The sequence below is a fragment of the Kogia breviceps genome, chromosome 8 (assembly GCF_026419965.1).
Source record: "Kogia breviceps isolate mKogBre1 chromosome 8, mKogBre1 haplotype 1, whole genome shotgun sequence".
NCBI classification, from domain to species: Eukaryota; Metazoa; Chordata; class Mammalia; order Artiodactyla; family Physeteridae; genus Kogia; species Kogia breviceps.
This window is the reverse complement of record NC_081317.1, coordinates 118,302,318-118,327,955: the sequence shown is the minus strand read 5'-3', so window position 1 is coordinate 118,327,955 and position 25,638 is coordinate 118,302,318. Positions and strand designations below refer to the sequence as shown.

Sequence of the window (25,638 nt, the reverse complement as noted above, 5' to 3'; positions counted from 1 at the left end):
TATAAAGAGGCTCAATTACCAGCTGTGTTTCAGAGGCAAAGATGCAGAGGTGGCGACGCCGGTGGGCACGGCAGCTGTCGCTGGCGGGAAAGGAGGATCGGAGGATGGGACCCGGGGCTGGAAGCCCACCAGCCTCGCATGTTACAGCACCGCTGAACTCTGGCTTCAACGTCAGTAAAGTCACGTGACTGTCCTGTGAGATTCCTAAGGTCACACGGGACATCGTGCATGCACCTCTGTGGGTGCTACGTGCCCAGTCAAGGCTTGTAACTCACGGCTGAGACCTAACACAGCCGGGAGGCGTGCTCTCAGGGAAGCCGAGCTCTGCAAAGAAAGGATACAGGTGTTCGACCATGACACACGGGTTTATTTCAACTCAGTGTTCTTAACTATGGTAGGAAGCAACAACAGCAACATTGAAAAGCTGAGAAGAAAAGAGCCTGACTTTAATGACATTTTGTTCTATCTCCAACTCTAAAAATTACCAGTTGCATTTCTATTTAGGTTCTGGAAAACACACTAAAGGTCTCCACTGTCATTATCTCTTAAGATGCTAATGAGGCAATAAGGAGAGATTATCGTGTTATTTGGGGCCAAATTGGACTCATCCTCTTTAGTTTCCTGTGAAAAACGACTACAGAGAAACCCGAATTCTTCAATTACGACTAATGGTTTTATTTCTCAACTGCTCGAGCTCAGCACAGATACTCAGCAGGGCTGCATTATCACCGCTGTGATTTAATTTAGTTCAAAGCCATTGGCAGAGATGTTAGTCATAACATCATGGTATCATGACATCATCATCGCAATAAACATGACCACTGATTTCTCAGCAGGAAATCAGCAGGGCCGAGCATTAATACACGACTTATCAAAACTGAAAGGAATCCTTGACTAGAACTAATTTACCTGTGGGCATTTTTAAGGGTTTATATTTTTACTTTTATTTTTATTTTTTTTTAAACATCTTTATTGGAGTATAACTGTTTTACAATAGTGTGTTAGTTTTTCTGTTACAACAAAGTGAATCAGTTATACATATACATATGTTCCCATATCTCTTCCCTCTTGCATCACCCTCTCTCCCACAAGGGTTTATATTTTTAAATGAATGCTCAAGGCAACATCACGTGTGGGAAAACAAAAAATGTATATCCGTTCTTTCAAACTGTAAGTTGAGAAGCTACACTTACCTAATAACATGTCATGCGGCATCATGACTGCTGCTGTTGTTGTTGTGTTTCCTGTGGACTAAGTACCATCCTCACTACCCCAGACCGACTATCTAATCCTTACACGTCCTGTGAAGGAGGAGTCTTTGTTCATCTGAAGACAGTAAGTGAAAGCAAAATTGAGTGAAATATATTCCCTGAAATAGGCACAGCCCCTCCAAGGATGCTTGAGGATGCTACGGCAGCATCCTCGCCTGCCTCTGCCCAGGTACCAGAAACATTTGTATGGACTTACTGAAGGTGCTGCTATCCATAAACTGTCTCAATTCTCCATGTGAATTCACTGCATGAAGATTCTCCTCAATAAAATTACAACCAATCCTCTTCTTTCTTCTGATTATTGCACTTCAAATTCATCAGCTGTTTTATCACAGTAAGTGTCTCACTGAATAATAAATTATTATGTTTGCCATAAACTCCTGACTTCAGAATTCCCTTCTGTCCACAGGAAATCACATGTAACATGAGAAAACAAATAGTAATAGAGTAGCCACTACCTTCTTTCTGAAATGTCTTATAACAAATAACTTTCAGAAAGAATCTGAATATTGGAACAAAAGGATTTCCAGATTCTGAAAACCCTCTGCATTCTCTCGAATTCTAGAAAGCTTAAATAAAAGTGTAGCCAACCTAGAAATAGGGGACAAAATTTTTAATTCTATGTATATAAAATAATATTTATTCGTTTTCGTGTCCAAACAGTCATTCTCAAGCAAGATAATAAACTGAGAAATTTAGGGATAAAATTTGAATCCAAATACCCAAGGTTTATTTATAAAAAAACAACAAAAAGAAACTGCTGAAAACCAAAGAAAGTAGGCATGGAAAGGAATAACTGATAAAAAAAAGCCATCCCTGTATTTCTCAGCAGGAGATAATGAATGTCTTTTGCTTAATTGAAAGACGGAGATAAGGTTTGAAAGCACAGCTTGAGGGCGATGTAACCACCTAATTAAAAACAGAGCTGCCCTGTGGAGCATAACTCAGCAGTATGGTGACAATTCCCTTCCATCAGCTCAGCAAGACAAGCCATGTTCTGTGATTAAAACTATAGCTCTCACACGTGCACCCCCAGTAGCAAACTTTTACTAAAGATAAAGCATGGCCTCTGAGATCTGTATCTGTGAGAATTTCCATTAACTTAAACTTAGTGGTGCTCTAGCCAGAAAAATGACTGCCACTTATATATCTGCGTATAAAGCAACGCTAAATGTACTTGAAAGGGCATAGATATTTTGAACTAACCAACAATGACGTCATTTTCAAAGTGAAATAAAAGTCACAGTGAAATAAAGTCTTTTTTGAATAAAAAGATAATTCATCTCCACTCAGTTTTAAAATCTTGAGACTCTTCATATCAGGCAATTATTTTGTCAACAAATACATTTGTACTTAAGTATATTTCGAGTATGTATTAGTTCTCAAATTAACATCTATCATTGATAAAATATACTGTTTTCATAAATTAGTTTAAACTTGATAGGAACTTATTCAGGATCAGTTTAAAATAGAAGTAGACTATAGTGATTAGCGAACGAGAGAGTTGACTTTGTCCAATTCACACTTAGATCACCACCAAAGAGAAGGAAAACACAACAGGGGTGAAGTCTTAAGGCAGAAAAATGCTATTTCTTCTACAGACTGTGACCGCACAGACCTGACACACGGGCACATTTTTGGTTTGTTTTTGTTTTGCTTTGTGGCTCTCATTATTTCTATATGGTTATCACGACACCTAACTGTGACCCCATATGTGGACTGAACGGCGATGTCTTAAAGTGGGCAGGTTTCAGTGTCATGAGAGCACAGGAAATAACGTAAGAGATGATGAGAGATATACATGTATATCATATACATACATAAACATATAGATACATAGATATAGAAATAGGTAGATACATACATGATAGATAGGATAGACAGAGATATAGTGATGAGAGAGAGAGAGATAGATGATAGATAGATGATAGATTGATAAATGATAGATAGATTATAGATGGATAGATGGATGATAGATGATAGATAGATGGATACATGATAGATTATAGATAGATGGATAGATATAGATGATAGATGATAGACAGATGATAGATGGATAGATAGACAGATGATAGATGATAGATGATAGATGGATAGATGATAGATGGATAGATATAGATGATAGATGATAGACAGATGATAGATGGATAGATAGACAGATGATAGATAGATGATAGATGATAGATAGATGATAGATGGATAGATGATAGATGATAGATGGATATAGATGATAGATAGATGACAGATGATAGATAGATATATGATATATGGATGGATCGATATAGATGACAGATGATAGATAGATGGATAGATAGATAGATAGATAGATGGATAATCTCCTAGAGTGTGAGACAAGTCCCAACAGGACCCCCTTCCTTGGCAGAAGGAAATTAAAGCGTCCCCGTTTAACAGGGAGGTGGATGGACCAGAGCCACTCGCTCTGCAGACCCGCCTCCTGCAGTGTACCTATCCTGCAGTGTCAGGCTGCTCTCTGGCCCTTCATGAAACCTGGCCTGTAGCTTCCTTAGTGCTGGTAACTAGTTCTGTCTCCTTTCCCGCCACAATGCCTGCTGGCAGACTCCTCCCAGTTTCCCGGCTCTCAAGCCACACCTGCCAAGTGCAGTCACATCTTCATCGCTGTCCCCAAGGCTCGAGGTCCTCTGTCTGAACGGGGACACAACGCCGGCGAAGTCCTGCCGACTCAAGTGCCTACTGCCACGAGCTCTGCAAACACCACCTTCCGCCTCGACCACCCATCACTCGTGCAGGCAGCGCCGTGCAAACCCGACCGGCCAGGACCCGAACTGAAGTCTTCACCACAGCATAGACACAATCCTTAAAGATAAACATCCTGTTTGGGCTTCGGCAACAAAACTCCCAACCGTCTAATCCTGTTTTTCATCCTCACATCTTAAACGTGGATGCAAGATGCCTTAACGTTTTCTTGCCAAAACACTTAAATTAGACTCCCGTGACTGATGTGGTTACCCACTGGCAGAACAAGACCTTCCTAATAAGACACACCCTTGCCTGACCTACCCGAGTTGTGTTTGGTGCGCCTAGACGACATGTCAGTGTATTTCCCTGGACTTGGAATTCTGATGGTCTGGCCTCAGGTATCCTCATCTGCTTTTCTTCTCTAAGTTACAAGGGACACACCCAAGAGTCTGGGAGTTCCTGCTCCTTCAAGGCAATGTCTTCTTGACCTTGTTCCTTTCCTTCTGTCCCTGGTACAGTCTTGTGCTGAGGCACAGTTCAACTGAAAATACCTTTCAGTTCTGCTGTGAACCAGGCACGGAATACAAAAAATCACCTCAAAATATTTTTGCTGACAGTTATTTGGGATGATTTTGATTATTATTCAGTGGACTGTCCAATAAGAGACGTGCGATAAAGCGCTGTCCTTTGAAACAGAGAACTTCTTGAATGGAAGGGTCTACTCATATCCTTCTTTAAACCTTCTCTGCCAACTACTGTCCTTTATGATGAAAATCTACAACTAATGGTGAGCCACGTTACGAAGTCACATATTGACGCCATTCTATATTCGAATGAAAATTAATATGGCTTCCTAGATTTCTACGGTCTTACACTGAAAACATCTGATGGAGCAGACGGGGGGGGGGGGTGGCTGCCCCGTTACCTGTTATGTCAACAACCAGCGCGTTCTGAGAGACCCACATTGATGCAATATTTTGCGATTTTAGTCTCAGAGGTCACCTGGAATGTTCATGTCTCCCTGGATGCGTCTGGCTCTAGTTCTCTATTTTCTTCTTACTGCCTGAAACGGCTTGACTGTGATGAAGAAGTAACACAGGGTGAAAACGTAGGTTTCTAAATTACGCATTTTACAGACGACGCGGTCGGGTTGCAGATTTGGGACCACGGCCGCTTAGGGGGCCCCTCACTGCAGGGACGCGTCATCCTCAAAACAGGGGAGAAACTAAAGGCATTGGCTGTGGTCCATGTAAACTACCCACATCCAAGAGTTTACAAAGCTCTTCATGAGCTTTGTGCAGCGTGGCCGCCCAGGTTAGCTCGCTGCCTTCGAGTTCTCGCTCCGAAGTCACAAGCTTGGCCTCCCAGGAGGCACCCAACACTCCAGTGATGAGCCAAACGGAGGACAAACAAAGAAGCCACCATAGAGGACGTGTCACCGCAACAGCTAACGTAACAGGAGGACGTGCCTTTGACCTCCGAGGACAATCTGGTCCACACCAACTACGTAGTTTGACATAACTTTATTAAATTAAGTATTTTCCTGAACCTCTCTCCAAATATAATTATATAAGGTGAATTTTTAGTTTTCAAGAAGGTCAAAGACTTTCCAAGTCTTTTTTTAACGTTTGTTTTCGTTTTGAAGCTGCTGATACAATGACAAGACCAGTACAGAAATACGCAGTAAAGCTTCAGGAAAAATGCAGTTTATATATAATACCAACATACAGAATTTTCAGGAAAAAAGCCCAGGTACCTAGCAGGTTCCCAAAAGGACCAGCTTCACAGGCACGTGTCCTGAGACCCCAGGGTCACAACAGGGCATTCCTGCAACAAAGCAGGAATGACAGCTTCTTACACAAGGGCTGGGAGCCCCTCGGCCTGGTCCCAACCTCCACAAACATTCTAGGATTGCTTACAACTCGGCTCCAGATACTCTTTCTATACAGTTGGGATACTTTAGGATACATAAGAGAGATTGACTAGAACTGGCTTAGCCAAAGATAGAAAAGTTACAGGAATCTTTTACAGATCACGTCAGATGTGGCTGGAGGTAGGGTCCAAACTGTAGGCTCAAGAAAGGGTCCCACCTGCCCCCCCCTTGTCACGGGGCACACCTACGTCTGGGGCTCCTGCCAAGGCGGCTCTGGTTCTCTCCAAAGTTACGTCACGTTAAACAGCTGCACCTGCAAAAGGACAGCCCCCCCCTCCCTCTAACTCGCCTGCACATCCCAGCACCTAACTGGACTGGTTTGGGTCACGTGCTCATCCTTCAACTAGCTGCTGAGGACAGCAGGGTGGGGAGCCCCTCCCGGGTCAGGTCTGGGTCAGGGTCAGCGCACCCAGACCTGTGGTCTCAGAGAAGGAGTGACGTACGCTTTTCCGGAAGAAACTCAGCTGCTGAGGCCAGAAAAATGGGTGCTGCTTAAGCCAAGCACATTCATCTAATACACACACACTCTATTTAAAATGTTACATAATTTAAAATGAACGTATTAAGAGTTATTATCAACACATACTCTTTTTCACATTTACATCAAAGGAAGACCTTAGTCTGTGTTTGCACATCCAGCTCTCGCACTTACACAGTGGAATGCTTAGTTAGGTATAGGAACTGTTGAAACATCCTTTTGATACGACTGACTGTCCGGACTTCCCAGGGCTGCGTGAACAAACTACCGCAAACTGGGTGACTTAAAAATAAACAGGAATGTATTCTCTCACGATTCTGGAGCTTGGAGGGGGAGGTCCCGGCGTGGTCTCGTCCCGTGCCCAGAGTGGGGGTCCGTTCCAGGCTGCCTGCCGTCCCGGCCCCCGAGGTGCTGACAATACTGCTCCTCCAGCACAACTCCCGTCTCCACCTCCCCGTCACTCCCCTTCTCCCCCTGTGTCTGTCTCTTTTCTCCTCTTCTTATAAGGATACCAGCCATACTGGACTAGGGCTCATCCTAAACCAGTATGAGCTCATCTTTAAAAGTCTGATGATGCCTGCAAAGACCCTATTTTCAAATAAGGTCACACACAGAGGCACGGGGGTGGGGTGGTCAGGACTTTAACGTATCGTTTTGGGGGGGCATCACTCAAACCATAACCTGACCCCGACCCTGTAAGAGACAATAGTACTTACATAACTAGTGATCAAGCCTAATTAATATAAAAATGTTATCTCCAGGATTAACATTTAGCAGAATATATATAGTTCATCTCTATTTTCCTCCTAATGTTTCCCATTTTAAATGAGTAGGGGATGGGTTCCAATCTCCATTTACTCAGAAGGAGTGCTCAAAACATACACATCACGGAGCGCCAAAAGTGGAAATCCGTATGTTCCTTAGTTCTTTTCTTGATAGGAATTCTTAGCACTTTAGAATCAAAGGTTTTACGCTTTTTTTTTTTTTGCGGTGCGCGGGCCTCTCACTGTTGTGGCCTCTCCCGTTGCGGAGCGCAGGCTCCGGACGCGCAGGCGCAGCGGCCACGGCTCACGGGCCCAGCCGCTCCGCGGCACGTGGGATCTTCCCGGACCGGGGCACGAACCCGCGTCCCCCGCATCGGCAGGCGGACTCTCAACCACTGCGCCGCCAGGGAAGCCCCCATGCATATTTTAAGTGTGCTTGTGAAATCATTTTAAAAGCGTGTGAATTTTCTTAACATATAATGCGATGTCGTGTAAACAGTTAAGACGCCTTGATCCTAAATGACAGACAGCCTGATTTTCCCATCCCTCCTCTTTCCCTACCTCTTTATTAACTATCTCTTGGAAGCCTTCAGGGCTTGCTTAAGTTAAAGGTTAATCTGCAAACGTTACTTTTGGCCTTGGGTTAATTAATTTTTCCAAGCTTGCAGAGCAAATAAGTAGTAGGGCTCAGACTCAAACCTCATCCTCTCTGATTCCCAAGCTCACAAAATTTTCCTGAAATCAGGCTGTCTCCTACCCTGCATTAAATGCCACTTTGAAATTTTAAACACGTTGTCACCTATCCTGCATTCAAATTTATCTTAGTTTCCAAGTGTTCTGGCCTTACCTAGAAACACAACCAACTCCACTGCAGTACGGCAGTAATGAGCTCATCTTTACGCTGACGGTTAAAAGTAGTAGCACATGATTTTGCAGTGCTGTACAGCAGGAGTCACAGGACTAGGTGATGTGACATAAGTCTGAGATGCGTCACTTAATATCAATGGTTAGCATCACATTTCATTACTACAACTTCCGCCAAGCCCGGACCTTTCTTATTAAGTGGCTGTAAGGTCAGAAGCCCCATTTTTCCAATCATACAAAATTTCATTAGCCTCGAATTAGAATGTATATGAAAACTGTAAACTATTACAGACCTCATACTTATTGTCCGATAATTAGCCAGCTGTGTGTATGATGATAAAACATCTTAAAATGAGTTTGATAAAGTTGCTAACTTTTCCCAAATATTATCCTAAAATATCATTTTGCAAGTTTCTCTTTAAAATTAAATTCACCCTTCCAGTGAGAAATCACTGGTCTTTTAAAAATAATACGAGTGATTATTGACAGAAGAAAGTGTTACAATGTATCAACATCTATATTCAAAGACTCATGCATTAACCTGCCATTCATAGGACTGAGAGAACACGAACAAGAAAGAGAACTTCGGCGCTGAAGGGAGGCTTAGAGATCATTCCCAGCAAACTCATCATTTTGGAAATCAGAAATCAGAAGCCAGATGAGTCTGATTAAGTGATTTGTACAAAGTTAAGTGAGTGGAAATAACTCAGCCCTTCTTCCAGTGGCAACAGCAGCTTCCTTATGAGCTGTAACTTGAGTTCGGAGCGAATGACCGGGGACCTGCCAGGCCTGGCACAGGAGCTGGCCCAGGTCCTGAATCAGAGAAGCCTCAGAATCCAACACGATAGATGTGAATTCTGATCTTATTCCAAACAGCTGTATCATCACAGGTGAACTATTCTCCTTCACTGGGCATCAATTTTCTTTCTTTGTAATTAGAACAATGAGAAAAACAAAAATGAGGGCAAAATAAAATTTAAAAATATGGAAACGGTACAGATGAACTTATTTACGAAACAAATAGAGCCACAGATGTAGGAAACAAACTTATGGTTACTAAGGAGATAAGAGGTGAGACGGATAAATTGAGAGATTGGGACTGACATATACACACTAGTATATATAAAATAGATAACTAATAAGGACCTACTGTATAGCACAGGGAACTCTACCCAATGCTCTGTAATGACCTATATGGGCAAAGAATCTAAAAATGAGTGGATATATGTATATGGATAACTGATTCACTTTGCTGTACACCTGAAACTAACACAACAGTGTAAATCAACTATCCTCCAATAAAAATTAATGAAAAAATGGGAGTTGGTATGAGAACTGAGATAATGGCTAAATACTCCTGGTGTATGAGGTGTTCCTCTCATGAAAATTATGCTTTTAAAAAATGAGCTACAGGGCTTCCCTGGTGGCGCAGTGGTTGAGAGTCCACCTGCCAATACAGGGGACACGGGTTCGTGCCCCAGTCCGGGAGGATCCCACGTGCCGCGGAGCGGCTGGGCCCGTGAGCCGTGGCCGCTGCGTCTGCGCGTCCGGAGCCTGCGCTCCGCAACGGGAGAAGCCACAACAGTGAGAGGCCCACGTACCACAAAAAAAAAAAAAAAAAAAAAAAAAAAAATGAGCTACATAAATAGGCAGGTTATTTTGCTACTAAGCCATTACTATTAAACCACTAATGAATTAACAGAGGCTACAGGATATCTTGGAAAAAATCACAGGATTACTATTTCAGGATTCTAAAGTCAATTGCTTTTATCACTATTTGTGTAATCTGAGCCAATCAAAAAGTAAATTATGCCCAGTTTCTTCATGTGTTAGAATTAGCAACAGTCTGACACCCCTTACAAATTTTGAAAGGATTTTTCTGTGTGTGAGGGTCAAATGAAACGTGTGAAAATGCTAGGAAAATTGTCTAAAAAGAAGCCAAATTACTGTCAGTAAAGAAAAGGGCACATGTAAATTATAAGTTTAATACAAATAACATGACTTCCCCAATAATGAGTCCTGGGTTGAACAGACAAATTCATCTGCTTGTATTTGAACAAGACAAAAACATCCTCAAAATTCCTTTCTTTCACTCAGTAGACTTTTATTCATTCCTTTAATTAGATATGTTGAATGTAGTAATAAATATCCCCAAATATTACTGCTTACAGAACGCTGTATTAAAAGAACAAAACAAGGAATAGAACAGGAAGTTATGTAACTATCTTTAACTTAAGCAGGAACAGGTCTGGGACAGACGAGAATGTTGGTTTTTGTGACGGGTAGAAAGTCCAGGGTCCCAGGCACAGGGCTGATGATGTGGAGGGTGGGCGGGGGGGCTCGCCCCCTTGTATAGAAAACACTCCCAGGGTGCCTCTGACGAGTGGTCTGATTACAATAGCCCTGATCACCAATATATCTCATTAATACGTGGGAAGAAAAGTACTGCATAATTAAGGGCATTTTATACTGAAAATACCCTCCATAAAGTAAAATAATAAATACTTCTTGTGGTTGAAAAGACTTGCACTATCATATCTTCAATAATAATTAAGTGGTTCTGAATACATACACAGAATTTCAAGATAAAATGGAAATTCTAGTTGACCAAGTTCAATCCCAGATGCTTTATAAGGGTTACAGGCTGAAACACCTAAGGGGCAAGTGAGTTATGCAAACAAGAGCCCCCCGAGGATGTGGAGAAAAAGCAACTCCCATCACTGCTGGTAGGAATGCAAAACTGCAGCCACTCTGGAGGACAGCTGGTGGTTTCTTACAAAAATAAACATACTATTACCCTATGATCTAGCAATCGCAGTCCTTGGTATTATCCCAACTGAGGTGAAAATTTACATGCACACAAAAACCTGCGCACAGATGTTTATAGCGACTTTATTCGTAATGGACAAAATGTGGCCACAAACAAGGTGTCCTTCAGTAGGTGATGGATAAATAAACTGCGGTCCATCCAGACAATGGGATATTATTCAGTGCTAAAAAAAAAAAAACGGGCTATCACACCATGAAAAAACATGGAAGAATCTTAAACGCATATCATTAAGTGAAGGAAGCCAGTCTGAAAAAGCTACACACTGTGATTCCAACTCTATGACATTCTGGAAAAGGTAAAACTATGGAGACAGTAAAGAGATCAGTGGTTGCAGGGGATGCGGGCAGGGAAGGATGAACAGGCAGAGCACAGAGGGCTTTTAGGGCAGTGAAATGTACTCTGTATGATACTGTAACGGTGGATACCTGCCATTATACAGTTGCCCAAACCCACAGAAGGTACAACAGCTAAAGTGAGTCGTAATGTAAACTATGGATGCTGGGTGAAGTGACGTATCTATGCAGGTTCATCAAGTGTAACAAATGTACTGTCTGGTGGGGATGTTGATGGCGGGGAGACTGTGCCTGTGTGCGGGGGGCAGGGGGCTTGTGCTACAACTCTGGACCTTCTGTTCAACTTTGCTGTGAACTTAAAATTGCTCTGAAAAATAAAGTCTGTTTTTAAAAAACGTAATAAACCGTGCTTAAAAGAGTATCTTTCTGTTCAGATCTTTTCACCTCTTTAAACAGTAACAGAAATAAATATCCAGGCTTTACAGGTGAAACACTGATAAATCTTTTTAATACCATGACCACAATCAAGAAGGTATGTTTTTTGATCAGATTATTTAAAATTAAAAAAGGAAAAGTAATTATTAAAGGGGGGGGGCATTTCAATGTTACTCTTTTAAAAAGACTATCTTTTATGCTGTAGAAAATTGTTTTAATAACTGAATCCAGGGTGTATACTCCTCTTTACTACTCCATAAATGGTACTGATAAGCCTAATTGATTTCATCTTATTAATTACAAATTGTAATGTATGCTGCTTAATATAATAAGAAACACTGCTCTACCCAATATCATTACTCTAAACTTGTCAAGGAAGAACATTTTTCACAAAATCTCTCAAAATAATTATTGTTCAAGGGTATGAAGCCCAAGAATTTCTGTGACCACTCTAGCTATTAAAAAATACTATAGAACGGACAAATACTTCATGTCAGGGCAAGAATACCATTTTCTAATAAATAAAAGTAGTAAAAGTTTACTAATTTTTTTCAAAAGAAATATGAGAGAGAGAGAAGGAAAAATACTAAACATCTTATATTACTGTGTATATAGGTTTTACATGTTTTTCATTCAGTTTCACAACTTTCTGAATTAGAATTTGTTCCTAATTTTTTTTTAATCAGAGGAAGACACCTGTAGAATGGCTGTGTCTGGCACGAGGTAAGTAGCCAGCATTCCTCAGCTGTGACTCTAACTCACGTCTCAGTGGCCCAAGCAAACATTCCCCACAACTGGTCATTTATCTCAGCACCTCAGGAGCGCCTGGGCAGAGTCACCAAGAAACATGCTGAGGAAAGAGGAAAATTATAAAGTCTGGGGCAAAGGAGCAAAATTAGCAATCTATAAAAAAATTATATTAAATAATTTGTGAAATGTCAGGACTAGAAGAAAACGTGACCATGACATTCCAGGGTCTCTGTGACGAGCAGGCAAGGATTCTCATCTAAAATATTCATTATGGGGCTTCCCTGGTGGCGCAGTGGTTGAGAATCCGCCTGCCAATGCAGGAGACACGGGTTCGTGCCCCGGTCTGGGAAGATCCCACATGCTGTGGGGCAACTAAGCCCGTGCGCCACAGCTACTGAGCCTGCACTATAGAGCCCACGAGCCACAACTGCTGAGCCCATGAGCCACAACTACTGAGACTGTGCTCTAGAGCCCGCAAGCCACAACTACTGAGCCCGTGCACCACAACTACTGAGCCTGCACTCTAGAGCCCGCGAGCCACAACTACTGAGCCTGCGCTCTAGAGCCTGTGAGCCACAACTACTAAGCCTGTGCCCTAGAGACCCCAATCCACAACTACTGAGCCCATGCGCCACAACTACTGAAGCCCGTGCACCTAGAGCCCGTGCTCCACAACAAGAGAAGGCACCAGGATGAGAAGCCCGTGCAACACAAGGAAGAGTATCCCCTGCTCGCCGCAACAAGAGAAAGCCCGTGCGCAGCAACAAAGACCCAACACAGCCAAAAATAAATAAAATAAAAATAAATTTATAAAAAAGATAATAAAATAAGATATTCATTAATTTAAAAAGTGATTCATTAAACAAAAACTCCTAAAAAGAGTGTCATATTGGTTAGTTTCTAACATTCCAATAATTTTCATGTAGAAGAATGAATTTATTCGCTCTTGATCACGAATATAGGACCCCAAATTGGACATAAGGAAAAAAAATGTTTGTTTCACTTAAGAAGCTGCCTTCACGTAGTAAATGCCTGTTTGGCACGTCTGAGCAGAAAGTCTGAGTCCAGGCTGGACCCCAGGCTCCCTGAGACGCAGGCACTCCTCAGCTGTTTTAGTGACGGGGTACAGGCACCTCTGAGTTTCAGGGCAAACACGTCAATAACCTAAGAACACATGTACTTTTTGTTTTCATTTCGGCCACGCCACACGACATGTGGGATCTGAGTTCCCCGACTGACCAGGAATCGAACCCAGGCGCCTGGCAGTGAAAGCACGGAATCCTAACCACTGGACCGCCAGGGAAGTCCCAACACACGTACTTCTTTCCTCCAGTGCTTGTAAGGAAGTGAGGTGAGAATCGTGGTCAACAGACTTCAAGGAAAAGTACTTCCACGAAAGTATTCCACAAAGGCTTTCTTATGTCGTGAAAACATTTTCTTGCCTTGCAGATATGCTGTAATTGCTCCCAAGAAATGGAAATACACCCACTGCAAAAATCCTTGCACTTGTTGGATAATAATTACATAAGTGAGTTTTAAAATCTATATTCCTCTACTCCAACATTAGAACACAAGTTACAAACACCTCCTTTCCTTGGTAGTGGAGCAATTCTAAACAGGGTACCGTGTATACTGGATGATGGTCAGCTATCGCTATGTCATCCTGATAGGGACAGAGTAAAGGGACAAAGTAGGTGATTAAATAGGTAAGCCCACTAGGGGATCGTAAGTAGAGAAAAAAGTATGGGAGACCCTGTGAATTAATGATCACTCAGGAAAGCAGGCTTGCTTAATAACAAAACCAAGCAACAGAAGCATGAGACATGCCCCCAGACAATAAACCCTGGTGGACTGAAACCCACATCCTGCCCAGTGAGCTCAGGAAGTTAATATTTCCTAGGACACGCTCCTCTGTGCACCTTAAAAACAAAAATATAAGGAAAAGGTGACATTATACTGAAACCTGAGACGATTTACCATGTTTTAGCACATGTTACCACCCTTCTCCGAATTTAAACAGTGCCGTGACAGTCCCGGCTTGACCATGTAGGGACAAGAAAACTCCCCCACCTGGTCTGCAGGAGAAGCTGATGATCGAAGCTTGATGTCTACTGAAGAATGAGGAAGAAGGTGGTCTTCTCTCCCTCCTCACTTTTCCTTTGATGATAAATATGTAGCCCACTAAATTCTAGGGGCAGCGCTGGATTGCTTGCCGGCATTTCTCACAAGCATCCTACACTAATAAATCACTTCTTACCTATCACTTTGCCTCTGGCTGAATTCTTTCTGTGCCCAGACATAAAGAACCTAAGCTCCTCGGACCCCCACTCCAACCCCTGCCCACACATCCTGCGGTTTCAATCCCTACCATGTCTCTGCGTAAAAAATACATCTGAGTTGAGAAACAGAACACATGCGTACAAGACTAGAAAGAGAAAAGGACTCAAACCCACTACCAGGCGACTTCAGACCCAGCTATGCCTACTGGCTTTGTTACCTTTACCAACTGCTCTCAACTTGTCTCCTTTGTAAAGAATGTATCTACTTTTTTTTTTTTTTTTTTTTTTTTTTTTCTGTATGCGGGCCTCTCACTGCTGTGGCCTCTCCCGTTGCGGAGCACAGGCTCCGGACGCGCAGGCGCAGCGGCCACGGCTCACGGGCTTAGTTGCTCCGCGGCACGTGGGATCTTCCCGGACCAGGGCACGAACCCGTGACCCCTGCATCGGCAGGCGGATTCTCAACCACTGCGCCACCAGGGAAGCCCAAGAATGTATCTACTTTTTAAGGCTGACACATAGGCAGTGCTTGTTCACTGGAAACTATGATTCTGTCTTGGGTTGATTCCCACAATCCATTCGCAAACTCCTTTGCACCTGCTTCTGGCACCAGCTCCGAAAAGGCAAAGAGGTTATTTAAAATTCCCTGGCATTTTTGACGGCCTTCAAAAGAATAGCTGTTTTGACCATAAACTTCTCAGTACTGCAGAACAGAATGAGGAAATGAGAGGAATTATTTTGATGTCACTCCTTGTACCCTGTGATTCTCAACTGTATCTGCATAAAATAATAAATTGTAGAACTTAAAGCAGAAATATATACATATGCATCGGGAGGGATATCGTTTTTACAAAAACAAAATAACGAATATCGGTGAAGATGTGGAGAAATTGGAACTCTTCTGCACTGCTGCTGGGAATGTAAAATGATGCAGCTGCTCTGGAGAACAGTAGGATGGTTCCTCAAATGATTACCCATGGAATTACTACAAGAGCCAGCAACTCCAATTCTGGGTATATACTCAAAGGAACTGAAAGCAGACATTCAAACAGATATTTGTGCGCTAATGTTCATAGCTGCATTTTCACAATAACCAAAGCGGGGAAGGAACCCAAGTGTCCACGAATGGATCAACGGATTGACAAAACGTGGCACACACATAACACGACAGAACGTGATTCAGCCTCAGAAAGGAAAGGAATTCTGACACGTGCTACGACGTGGGTGAATCTTGAGGACGTGATGCTAAGCGAAAAGGACAGACCCTGCGTGATTCCGCTTACACGAGAGCCTTAGGGGAGTCAAATCATAGAAAGTAGATGGTTGGAGACCAAGGGCTGGGGGCGTGGGATGGGGAGTGACTGCGTAATGGGGTCAAAGGGTCAGTGTGGGAAGACGAAAACGTTCTGGAGATGGATGGCGGTGATGATGGCACAACTGTGTGAATTTAATAACAGTAAACGACACATTTAAAATGTGTAAAGCAGTAAATTTTATCTTATGCATATTTTATCACAAGTTTTAAAATTAAAACAAACACACAGGAAGTGCCCCAAATCTGTCCCATATCAATTAAATCAAACATTCAGGGAACGAGCCCAGGCAGCTGCATTTTAACTAGGTGCTTAGTAATTCTCACGTGAGGCAGGGCTGAAAATCACTCGTTTATCCGGGGGAGGATTCCTGCTTAAGTATCACTTCCTGTATATCTCTAACGTTTTTCAACCTTCACAATACTTATTACTAGGTTAGATTAACAAGGTTTGAGATAAAGATATTACTTCTTATGTATCAGAATAGAATACCTTTGAAGTGAATTTGATCAATCCCTCCTTCTAAAAATCTGATTCACAATTTACTAACACATAAGGTCACTGAAAAGAAATAAATATAATTCCCTTCTTGCCACCTATGGAGGCGACTGTCATACGAACCAAATGAAGTACCATTAATCTTGATTGCATCTTATAAATTAAAAACACAGACCAGATCTTTATTATTCTATGGAGGAAAAAGGCACTATCTGACATAGAATGAAACAATCTAAGATTCTTGCTTCCTATGTTTTATAGATTTGGTAAGAAACAAAATAAATAATATTCTTGTATAAAGAAATCAAAATTGGATGGGGAGAGGAGTGAGAAATACCTTTCTCACTTAAAAGTCCTGTGTAGTTGTATGCTCTGACATAGGGTAAATGAAGACGCCCTGTTGGTTTCTACGTTGAACACAGGGTTTTTTTGCAGGTTTTCCAGAGGGTTCTATAAGCCAAGGTTGCCAACGTGTGTGAAGTAACTAACGTATGATGTAAGAGGCATGGTTATTAGCCCTTGAAAACCCTAACAAGTCCTCTGTCCACAGTGATAAAAAAAATCTGAAATCAATTCTTGTGTGTTGATCAAATAAAGGTTCAGAATTTACATTTTTAAGTGACTGGAAGCATTTAAAAATATTGTAATCATATAATCATCTTTGCATATTGTTCCCACTGAATTTCAATTCTGGGAACACCAATTTTTCTACTAGAAAAGTGCCCAAATACCCCAGCCCATGAACTAAATAGCATCGGGGACCAGTAAGCCTCTGCTGGGAAGCAGGGCAGCCCGGCCTGCGGTCCAGACCACCAACCAACATCTTCTCAGAACATGAAAAAAGTATCCTCGTGGAACAAGTGAAAGTTAAAGGCATCTGGAAGAGAGACGATTCCTACATGCGTCACCACATGCATGCACCTTCAAGAATACGGGGGTGCATTTTAAGAAGGGAAAGATGAGTTTGGGGGTGTGCTTTCCCAAACACAAGTCTTCTTCAATTTCAGAAATAATTACGGCCATAACACTCAACAGCTCTGTTCACTGAGGGGGGGAAAAAGCTCCAGATGAAGCCTCCACAGCTTTCCCTTTGCAGCCAGAGGTGGGCTGCAGAGGATGCCTCAAGCATATGTGAGATGCTTTGCAAATGAGTAGGAGAAATTAGGGGAATCGGGTAAGTTCTGAGACCTGCTCCTGGGAAGGCAGAAGCAGTGGATACGTGCACACCTAGGTCTTCTTCGCAGCCCTCCACTCCCGGGCAAGGATGGCTCATGCAGACACAGAGCTAGCTGCATACGCTTATCTCTCGCAGCTAGATTTTGAGTGGCTGGCATTTGGGAATGGTGTCCTAGCACATCACCTCTTCAGGAACGTTTGTTTAACTCAAAGACAGCTTAACCAGCCAGTAGGAGTCAAGCTGCCCTTTCCCACAGAGGGCCAGGCTCGGAAACAGAGCACAGAGCGAAACTGCGGTAACACAGATGCTGATGGAAGCACAGCTACACTCCTGCCCTAATTCCACATCCCTGGAAATCTGCACCAGCAGGGGAAACGCATCAGTAACAGGGAACTGATCTGCCCGAGATCTCCGGATCTATTAAATTCAGCTTCTTTACGAAATTCACCGCACGGGAAGGGCCAAGTGGAGGGTTCTCAGCTGGTTTGGAAGGTAAAACGGGGGAAAAATATAGAAAACACCGTTAGCCTGAATCTCTTTCATCTCGGGGCTCGCAGATATCAAATGCTGGAGAAAAGAACTTTTGGATAAAAGGTGATCCTTAGAGACACAGCACTTCCGGACAAGTAGACTCTCTAAACAACTCTCAAGAACGAAGGCTAAAAATTTCAGCAACTTAGCTATTACCCAAATTAACCCCCGACCAAAAACAAGGCAGGAAGAATGTAGTGAGAAGGAAAAAAGTGACTATATTTTAAATCTACAGCATATTTATCCGAAGCATTTATTAAATTATTTTAAATCCTTATCAGGCTGCACCTCTAGGTTCATTCCTGAACTACTCCTTCAGTTTCTCATGGCAAACACAGAATTTTTATGCCATGTCAGGAAGGTGCACGTCCTCGTTAAAACTATTTTTCAGGCAATTTATGTTGTGTCAACTAATGAACAGAAGTAATGGCACAGAAAATTCTAGGTAGAGAAATCAAAAGCAATCTATTTATGGCATCAGTATACTTTCTTTTACTTCAAAGCAAGTTCACCATCACCAAAATAGATTTACTTTAATTCATTTAAAACCAATATATTTTTTCCACAACTCTTACTATTTTAGTGGTTTAAAATAAGTGGGAATGTTCTGATTAATTAAAAAAAGAAACTCACATGAAATGGAAAATGTCACAGCAAAACCAGAAGGCAAATAAGATATATGTGAACAATCAGTTGATTTTTACCTCGAGGCAAGTTTGCAGGGGCCAACATGTGTGTCTGTTGAGTGTGTAACTATGTATCCACGTTGCGTATGTATGTGTGGGTACATCTATGGAGATACATAAAGAGGAGTTTTGCGCTCAGAAATTATGCCATTAATATTATGAAATATTAAGTAACATTTAAATTAGTAGTATTTTTGCATATTTTGTGGAACATAATAGAAATGGAAGTAAAATATAATTTTAAATGAATATGGTAAAAATTGTACAAACATTATCAGAAAAATGTTATATGCTAACGTAAATTTTTCTTTGCTCTTTTTAGAAATATGCAAGACCCCCAGTAAAGATACTGGGGAAAATCACTTTATATTGATATGATATTGATGTCCATAAGCCAATCAAAAATGTGATATAGTAAAACTTAAAACACTCATAAAAAGTATTCTGAATTATGTTCAACAGCTCAATCATTTTGAAAATGATCCTTAATGGAAAACTCCTTCATCAGAAAGAACAAGAAGCATTAGAAATTAACATATTTCAAGTGTCTATTCTATCCAAATGATGACACTATCTATCTTATTCAAAGCCAGATGAGAACAGGATGATTTTTCTCACTCCTCACTATGGTCGACAAATGCGTTGGTTAATTTGACTCAACACGAAGAAACAAAACAGAAAAAAATTCATGCAGCTCAAACTAATTTTCCCCTTCTTTCTTTTTTTTTGAATACAAAACTTTCCCATGTATATTTATCAACTACATCTTCAATCACTCAAAACCTGATAGCATAAAAAATATCATTTTAAATACAGAAACAAAACCAACAGCAATATTTCTAAGCTCAGTCAAGTAAAGACTTATTCTTAAAGCACAACCTTCAAAATTCCATTCGTATGCCATTATCTCATCTTAGTGCTACCGTACGAGTGACAGGACCTCCTAGCAATCAGGAAGTGGGGTGCAGGGGTCACACTACCTGGACCCAAGGCCAGGCTCTGCCACTTTGTAGGAATATGACCTTGGCAGCACCTTCAACGCCTCAGGCCTCAGCTTCCCCATTCACCCGGCAGGGTGACCGTGAAGATTAATGAACTAATGGAGCTCATATACTGAATACTTAGAACAGAGACTGCATACAGGACACTTTATAAACATTAGCCACCATCATGCCTGAGCTACTCTCTGCTTGATAAATATGGTATTTTGACAAGTTATTGGGTTAAAAACTTCTTCAAATAATAAAGTACATAAGTCTTACCAGTACCTCAGGATTTGGAAGCCTCTCTATAACGATCTCTTTTTTTTTTTTTTTTTTGCGGTACGCGGGACTCTCACTGTTGTGGCCTCTCCCGTTGCGGAGCACAGGCTCCGGACGCGCAGGCTCAGCAGCGGCCACGGCTCACGGGCCCAGCCGCTCCGTGGCACGTGGGATCCTCCCGGACCGGGGCACGAACCCGCGTCCCCCGCATCGGCAGGCGGATTCTCCACCACTGCGCCGCCAGGGAAGCCCTCTTTTTCTTTTTAAACAAGAGATAAATTGCAGTGCAACACATATTCACACTCACAAATGAGAAAAACAAAGCATCTTATTTGTCATTGGCTACATCAAGTATGGCAAATTTAAGTGTTAACATCCGTTTCATAGATAACTGCAATTTTTCAAGGTTTATGATTCCACAATAAAAATTCATTTCCCAAGAAAGCATGCACATCTATCTCAGTCTGCATTTCACTGCAGGCATACCTCAGAGACTGTGGGTTCGGTTCCAGACAAACACAGTGAAGCAAATATTGCAATAAAGTGAGTCACGTGAATTTTTTAATATAAAATTAAAAAGAAAAATATAGTTCATATATAAGATATTTAAAATATATAACAGTTATGTTTACACTATACTGTAGCCTATTAATTGTGCATTATGTCTAAAAAAACAATGCACATACCCTAATTAAAGATACTTTTTTGCTACAAAATGCTAACCATCCTATGAGCCTTCAGTGAGTCATGATCTTCTTGCTGGCGGAGGGTCCTGCCTGGATGGTGGTGGTTGCTGACTGATCAGGGTGATGGTTGCAGAAGGCTGGGGTGACTGCAGCAGTTTTTAAAAATAAGACAACAAGGAAGTTTGCTGAATCAATTGACTCTTCCCTTCATGAATGACTTCTCAGTAGCATGAATGCCGTTTGACAGCATTTCACCCACAGGAGAACTTCTTTCAAAATTGGAGGCAGTCTTCTGAAACCCTGCTGCTGCTGCGTTATCAACTAAGTTTATGTCACATTCTAATCCTTTGCTGTCATTTCAACAGTCAGCTTCAGCAGGAGTAGATTCCATCTCAAGAAACCACTTTCTTTGCTCTCCCACAAGAGGCAGCTCCTCACCCATTAAAGTTTGATCCTGAGATTGTAGCAATTCGGGCACATCCTCAGGCTCCACTCCTAACTCTAGTTCTCCTGCTGTTTCCAGCACATCTGCAGTTCCCGCCTCCACTGTAATCGTGGACCCCTCCGAGTCATCCATGGGGGTTAGAATCAATTCTTCCAAACTCCTGTTGAGGTTGGTATTTTAAGCTCTTCCCATGAATCATAATGTGCCTCTTTGATCCATGGTCTACAGAATAGATGCTGTGTCAGCACAGCTGATATGAAAATGACATTAATCTCACTGTGCATCTCCAGCAGAGCTTTGGATGGCCAGGTGCCTTGTCAACGAGCAGTAACATTTTGAAAGGATTCTTTATTTTTTTGAGCAGTAGGTCTCAACAGTGGGCTTATAATATTCAGTAAAGCATACTGTAAACAGATGTGTTGTCATCTGAGCTTTGTTGTTCTATTTATAGAGCACAGGCAGAGTATAGTTAGCATAATTCTTAATTATGCTAATTCTTAATTCTTAATTTTTAATTTTAAGAATTCTTAATTCTTAATTTTTCTTAATTAGAATTCTAATTCTAATTCTTAATTTTCAGAATGATAACTGAACATTGGCTTCAGCTTAAACTCACCAGTTGCATTCGCTCCTAACAAGAGGCTCAGCCCGTCCGTTGAAGCTTTGAAGCCAGGCATTGACTTCTCCTCTCTAGCTATGAAAGTCCTAGATGGCATCCTCTTATAACAGAAGGCTGTTTCGTCTACACTGAAAATCTGTTGTTTAGTGTCGCCAACTTCATTAATTATCTTAGCTAGATCTTCTGGATAACTTGCTAAAGCTTCTGCATCACCCCCTCGCTGCTTCACTTTGCACTTTTATGTTATGGAGACAGACAGCTTCTCTCCTTCAACATCATGAACCAACCTCTGCTAGCTTGAAACTCTTCTTCTGCAGCTTCCTTACCTCTTTCAGCCTTTACAGAATTGAAGAGAGTGGGGCCTGGCTCTGGATGAGGCTTTGGCTTAGGAAATGTTGTGGCTGGTTTGATCTTCTATTCAGCCACTAGAATTTTCTCCATGTCAGCAAGAAGGCTGTTTTGCTTTCTTAGCCTTCATGTGTTCACTGGAGCAGCACTTTTAATTTCCTTCAAGAACTTTTCCTTTGCTTTCAGAACTTGGCTCACTGTTTTTTGGCCTATCTCAGCTTGCTTTTTTCTTTTCATTTTTTTTTTTTAATATCTGTTGAACTGTAGTTTATTCACAATGTCGTGTTAGTTTCAGGTGTACAGAAAAGTGATTCAGCCATATATGTATGGCTGAATATATATATGTGTGTATATATTATATATACATATATGTATATATATTATATATACATATATATATATATTTATATATATTATATATACATATATATATATATATATTCTTTTCTAGATTCTTTTCCATTATAGGTTATCACAAGACACTGAGTATGGTTCCCTGTGCTCTACAGCAGGTCCTGGTTGGTTTTCTGTGTATATGTCAATCCCAAACTCCGAATTTATCCCTCTCCACAACCCTTTTCCCTTTGGTAACCATAAGTTTATTTTCTAAGTCTGTGAGTCTATATCTGTTTTGTCAATAAGTTCATTTGTATCTTATTTTAGATTCCACATATAAGTGATATCATATGATCTATTTGTCTTTCTCTGTCTGACTTACTTCACTTAGTATGATCATCTCTAGGTCCATCCATGTTGCTGCAAATGGCATGATTTCATTCTTTTTTTATGGCTGAGTAATATTCCATTGTATGTATGCACCACATCTTCTTTATCCATTCCTCTGTCGATGGGCATTTATGTTGCTTCCATGTCTGGGCTCTCGTAAATAGTGCTGCAATGAACACTGGGGTGCATGTATCTTTTTGGATTATGGTTTTCTCAGGATATATGCCCAGGAGTGGGACTGCTGGATCATATGGTAGCTCTATTTTTAGATTTTTAAGGACCCTCCATACCGTTCTCCGTAGTGGCTGCACCAATTTACATTCCCACCAACGACATACCTTCCTCACTGGGCTCCATCATGTCTAGCTTTTGATTTAAACTGAGAGACTTGTGACTCTTCTTTTCACTGGAACACTTAGAGGCCAGTGTAGCTTATTACTCGGCCTAGTTTCAGTATTGCTGTGTCTCAGGGAATACCGAGGCCCGAGGAGAGGGAGAGAGACGGAGGGAAGGTTGGTCGGTGGAGCAGTCAGAACACACAACATTTATTACACTTACTGTCTTATTTGGGTGGAGCTCGCGACGCCTCAAAACAATTACAATAGTAACATCAAAGATCCCTGATCACAGATCACCATAATAAATATAACAATAATGAAAAAGTTTGAAATAAGGTGAGAATGACCAAAATGTGACACAAGACAGGAAGTGAGCAAATGTTGTTGGAAAACTGGCACCAAGAGACTTGCTGAATGCAGGGTTGCCACAAACCTTCAATCTGTAAACACAGTATCTGCAAAGTGTAATGACGTGAAGCATATTTGCCTGTATTTTTTCACTGCCTGTCTTTTAGTGCCTTTCGCTTGACTTACAGTAACCAAATCAAAATCACTTTTATGTAAATCCCACAAATTAACACACCGGATAGTAACAGTGAAATCACGTGAAGTAAGGAACAAAGAAAGTAATGTAACAGGAGGGACAAGATGTGAATGGCTGTTTCCGACAGAAGGTTGATTGCTATGTTGACCAGAATCCTCGTCTATCCCAGCTGCTCCCTACTCAGAGGCTGGCTGAGGTAGCGTTCAGCCCAAATATTAGGAAACACAGCACAATACTGTAAAGCTTCCTTTAATGGCGTAGTATGGCTCATTTAAAAAAACTTCTACTTGTAAATAATACTGCTTCATGGATACCATGTTATGTGAGGTTACTACAGCCGATGTAAAGTAGAAATGTCTTTTGTTTCAAACTTTAAAAGGAAGAGTCTGGTTCTAATAGTGTACAGTTTGGTAAACAAATCTGTTTCCTTACATAATTATGAGTGCATTGAGATCGGGCATCTCCTGCACCCAGGGGAGGGCTTCCTGTCCCGTGTGTGTGTCCTGCCCTCCGTCTCAAGGGGGCCAACCAAGATTACAAACTGCGGGGGCAGTTTTTCAATACAAGAGTTTTCCTTTCGGGTCTTACTAAGGCACCAGCTGAGTCTAATCACCAGTCGGCTCCATTTGAAAGGAAAGCGTTTATTTACTGAAAATGAGACAGCAGAGCCATTTGTTTTGAAATTTTGCAAGAATAAATCTCTTTCCTAGTGGAAGTACTTGAATAGATCTGAGAACTGGATGAAGTGACTTGTATCAACTAATAAGAATGGACGCAGTAAACTTCAGAAGCCTAAATCAGACAAATCAGATATGATTCTAAAAATGAGACACACCTTGACAAATCACAATACCTAAGTAACTTACCTCTAACTACAATATTCTGAAGTGAAAGTAACTATGGCATGAAGTTTCTCCATTCATCTAAGCTCTCCTATTTAGTATTTTAAAATCTAACCAGGCAATAAACATCATGTTTAAAGTTCAGTGATTGTAAACATGCAAAAACATTTATTTTAAAATAATGACATTCTTACCCCCATCGAAGGCCTTTCCTGGACTCCAAGTGCGGAAATAATCATCCTAAGGAGAAAAATAATGTGAATTGAGTGGCTACGAGTAATTAAAATGTAAAGATTCATATAAAATCAAAAATAAAATGTGAAATACAGAAGCTGAATACAAACCTCTACTTCCTGCAATGGCAAGCAGTAAATTACAAAAAAAATAAACAAACAAAAAGAAAAAAAAAGGAACAAGAGAAAAACAATAGTTATCACATGAGAATACATTGTTCGCACGTTATAGAAATATCGTTCAGTAAGTGTGTTCGTTTTCATGGCAAGTCAACATTTACTACACTGTAAGAATTTAACTGTTTTGGTTGCCACGCCACCTAAATATTACAACGCGATACTTTCAACGTGCAGCATAACACACGATTACGTGAAGCTAAGAAGCTTATAAAAGCATCCACCGGTTTCCAATCACTCAACTGCATTTTGCACTAGTACATGAGTCAATGGAGGGGGGAAGGGGGGGGATAAATTGGGAGACTGAGGTTGGCATGTACACACCACTATGTATAAAACAGATGACTCATAAGGACCTCTGTATATAGCTCAGGGGACTCTAATCAATGCTCTGTAATGGCCTGTATGGTAAAAGTACCTAAAAATGAGTGCATCTGTGTATGTGTATAACTGATTCACTTTACCGTACACCTGAAACACAACACTGTAAGTCGACTATACTCCAATAAAAATTAATTTTTAAAAATATATGTGCTGGGCTTCCCTGGTGGCGCAGTGGTTGAGAGTCCGCCTGCCGATGCAGGGGACGCGGGTTCGTGCC

At 41.3% G+C, this 25,638-nt stretch overlaps 1 protein-coding gene across 5 annotated transcripts in view; it reads right to left on the bottom strand.

The window, feature by feature from the left end:
* Positions 1-25,638, bottom strand: part of SPOCK3 (SPARC (osteonectin), cwcv and kazal like domains proteoglycan 3) — a 414,509-nt gene that overhangs the window by 251,796 nt on the left and 137,075 nt on the right. For 2 of the 5 annotated variants that reach the window (XM_059071952.2, XM_059071954.2), the window contains exon 3: positions 24,822-24,867. The exons of the other annotated variants lie outside the window; for them this stretch is intronic. In XM_059071952.2, coding sequence (XP_058927935.1) covers positions 24,822-24,867 — 46 coding nt within the window. The remainder of the gene's footprint in view (positions 1-24,821; positions 24,868-25,638) is intronic. 5 annotated transcript variants of the gene reach the window in all.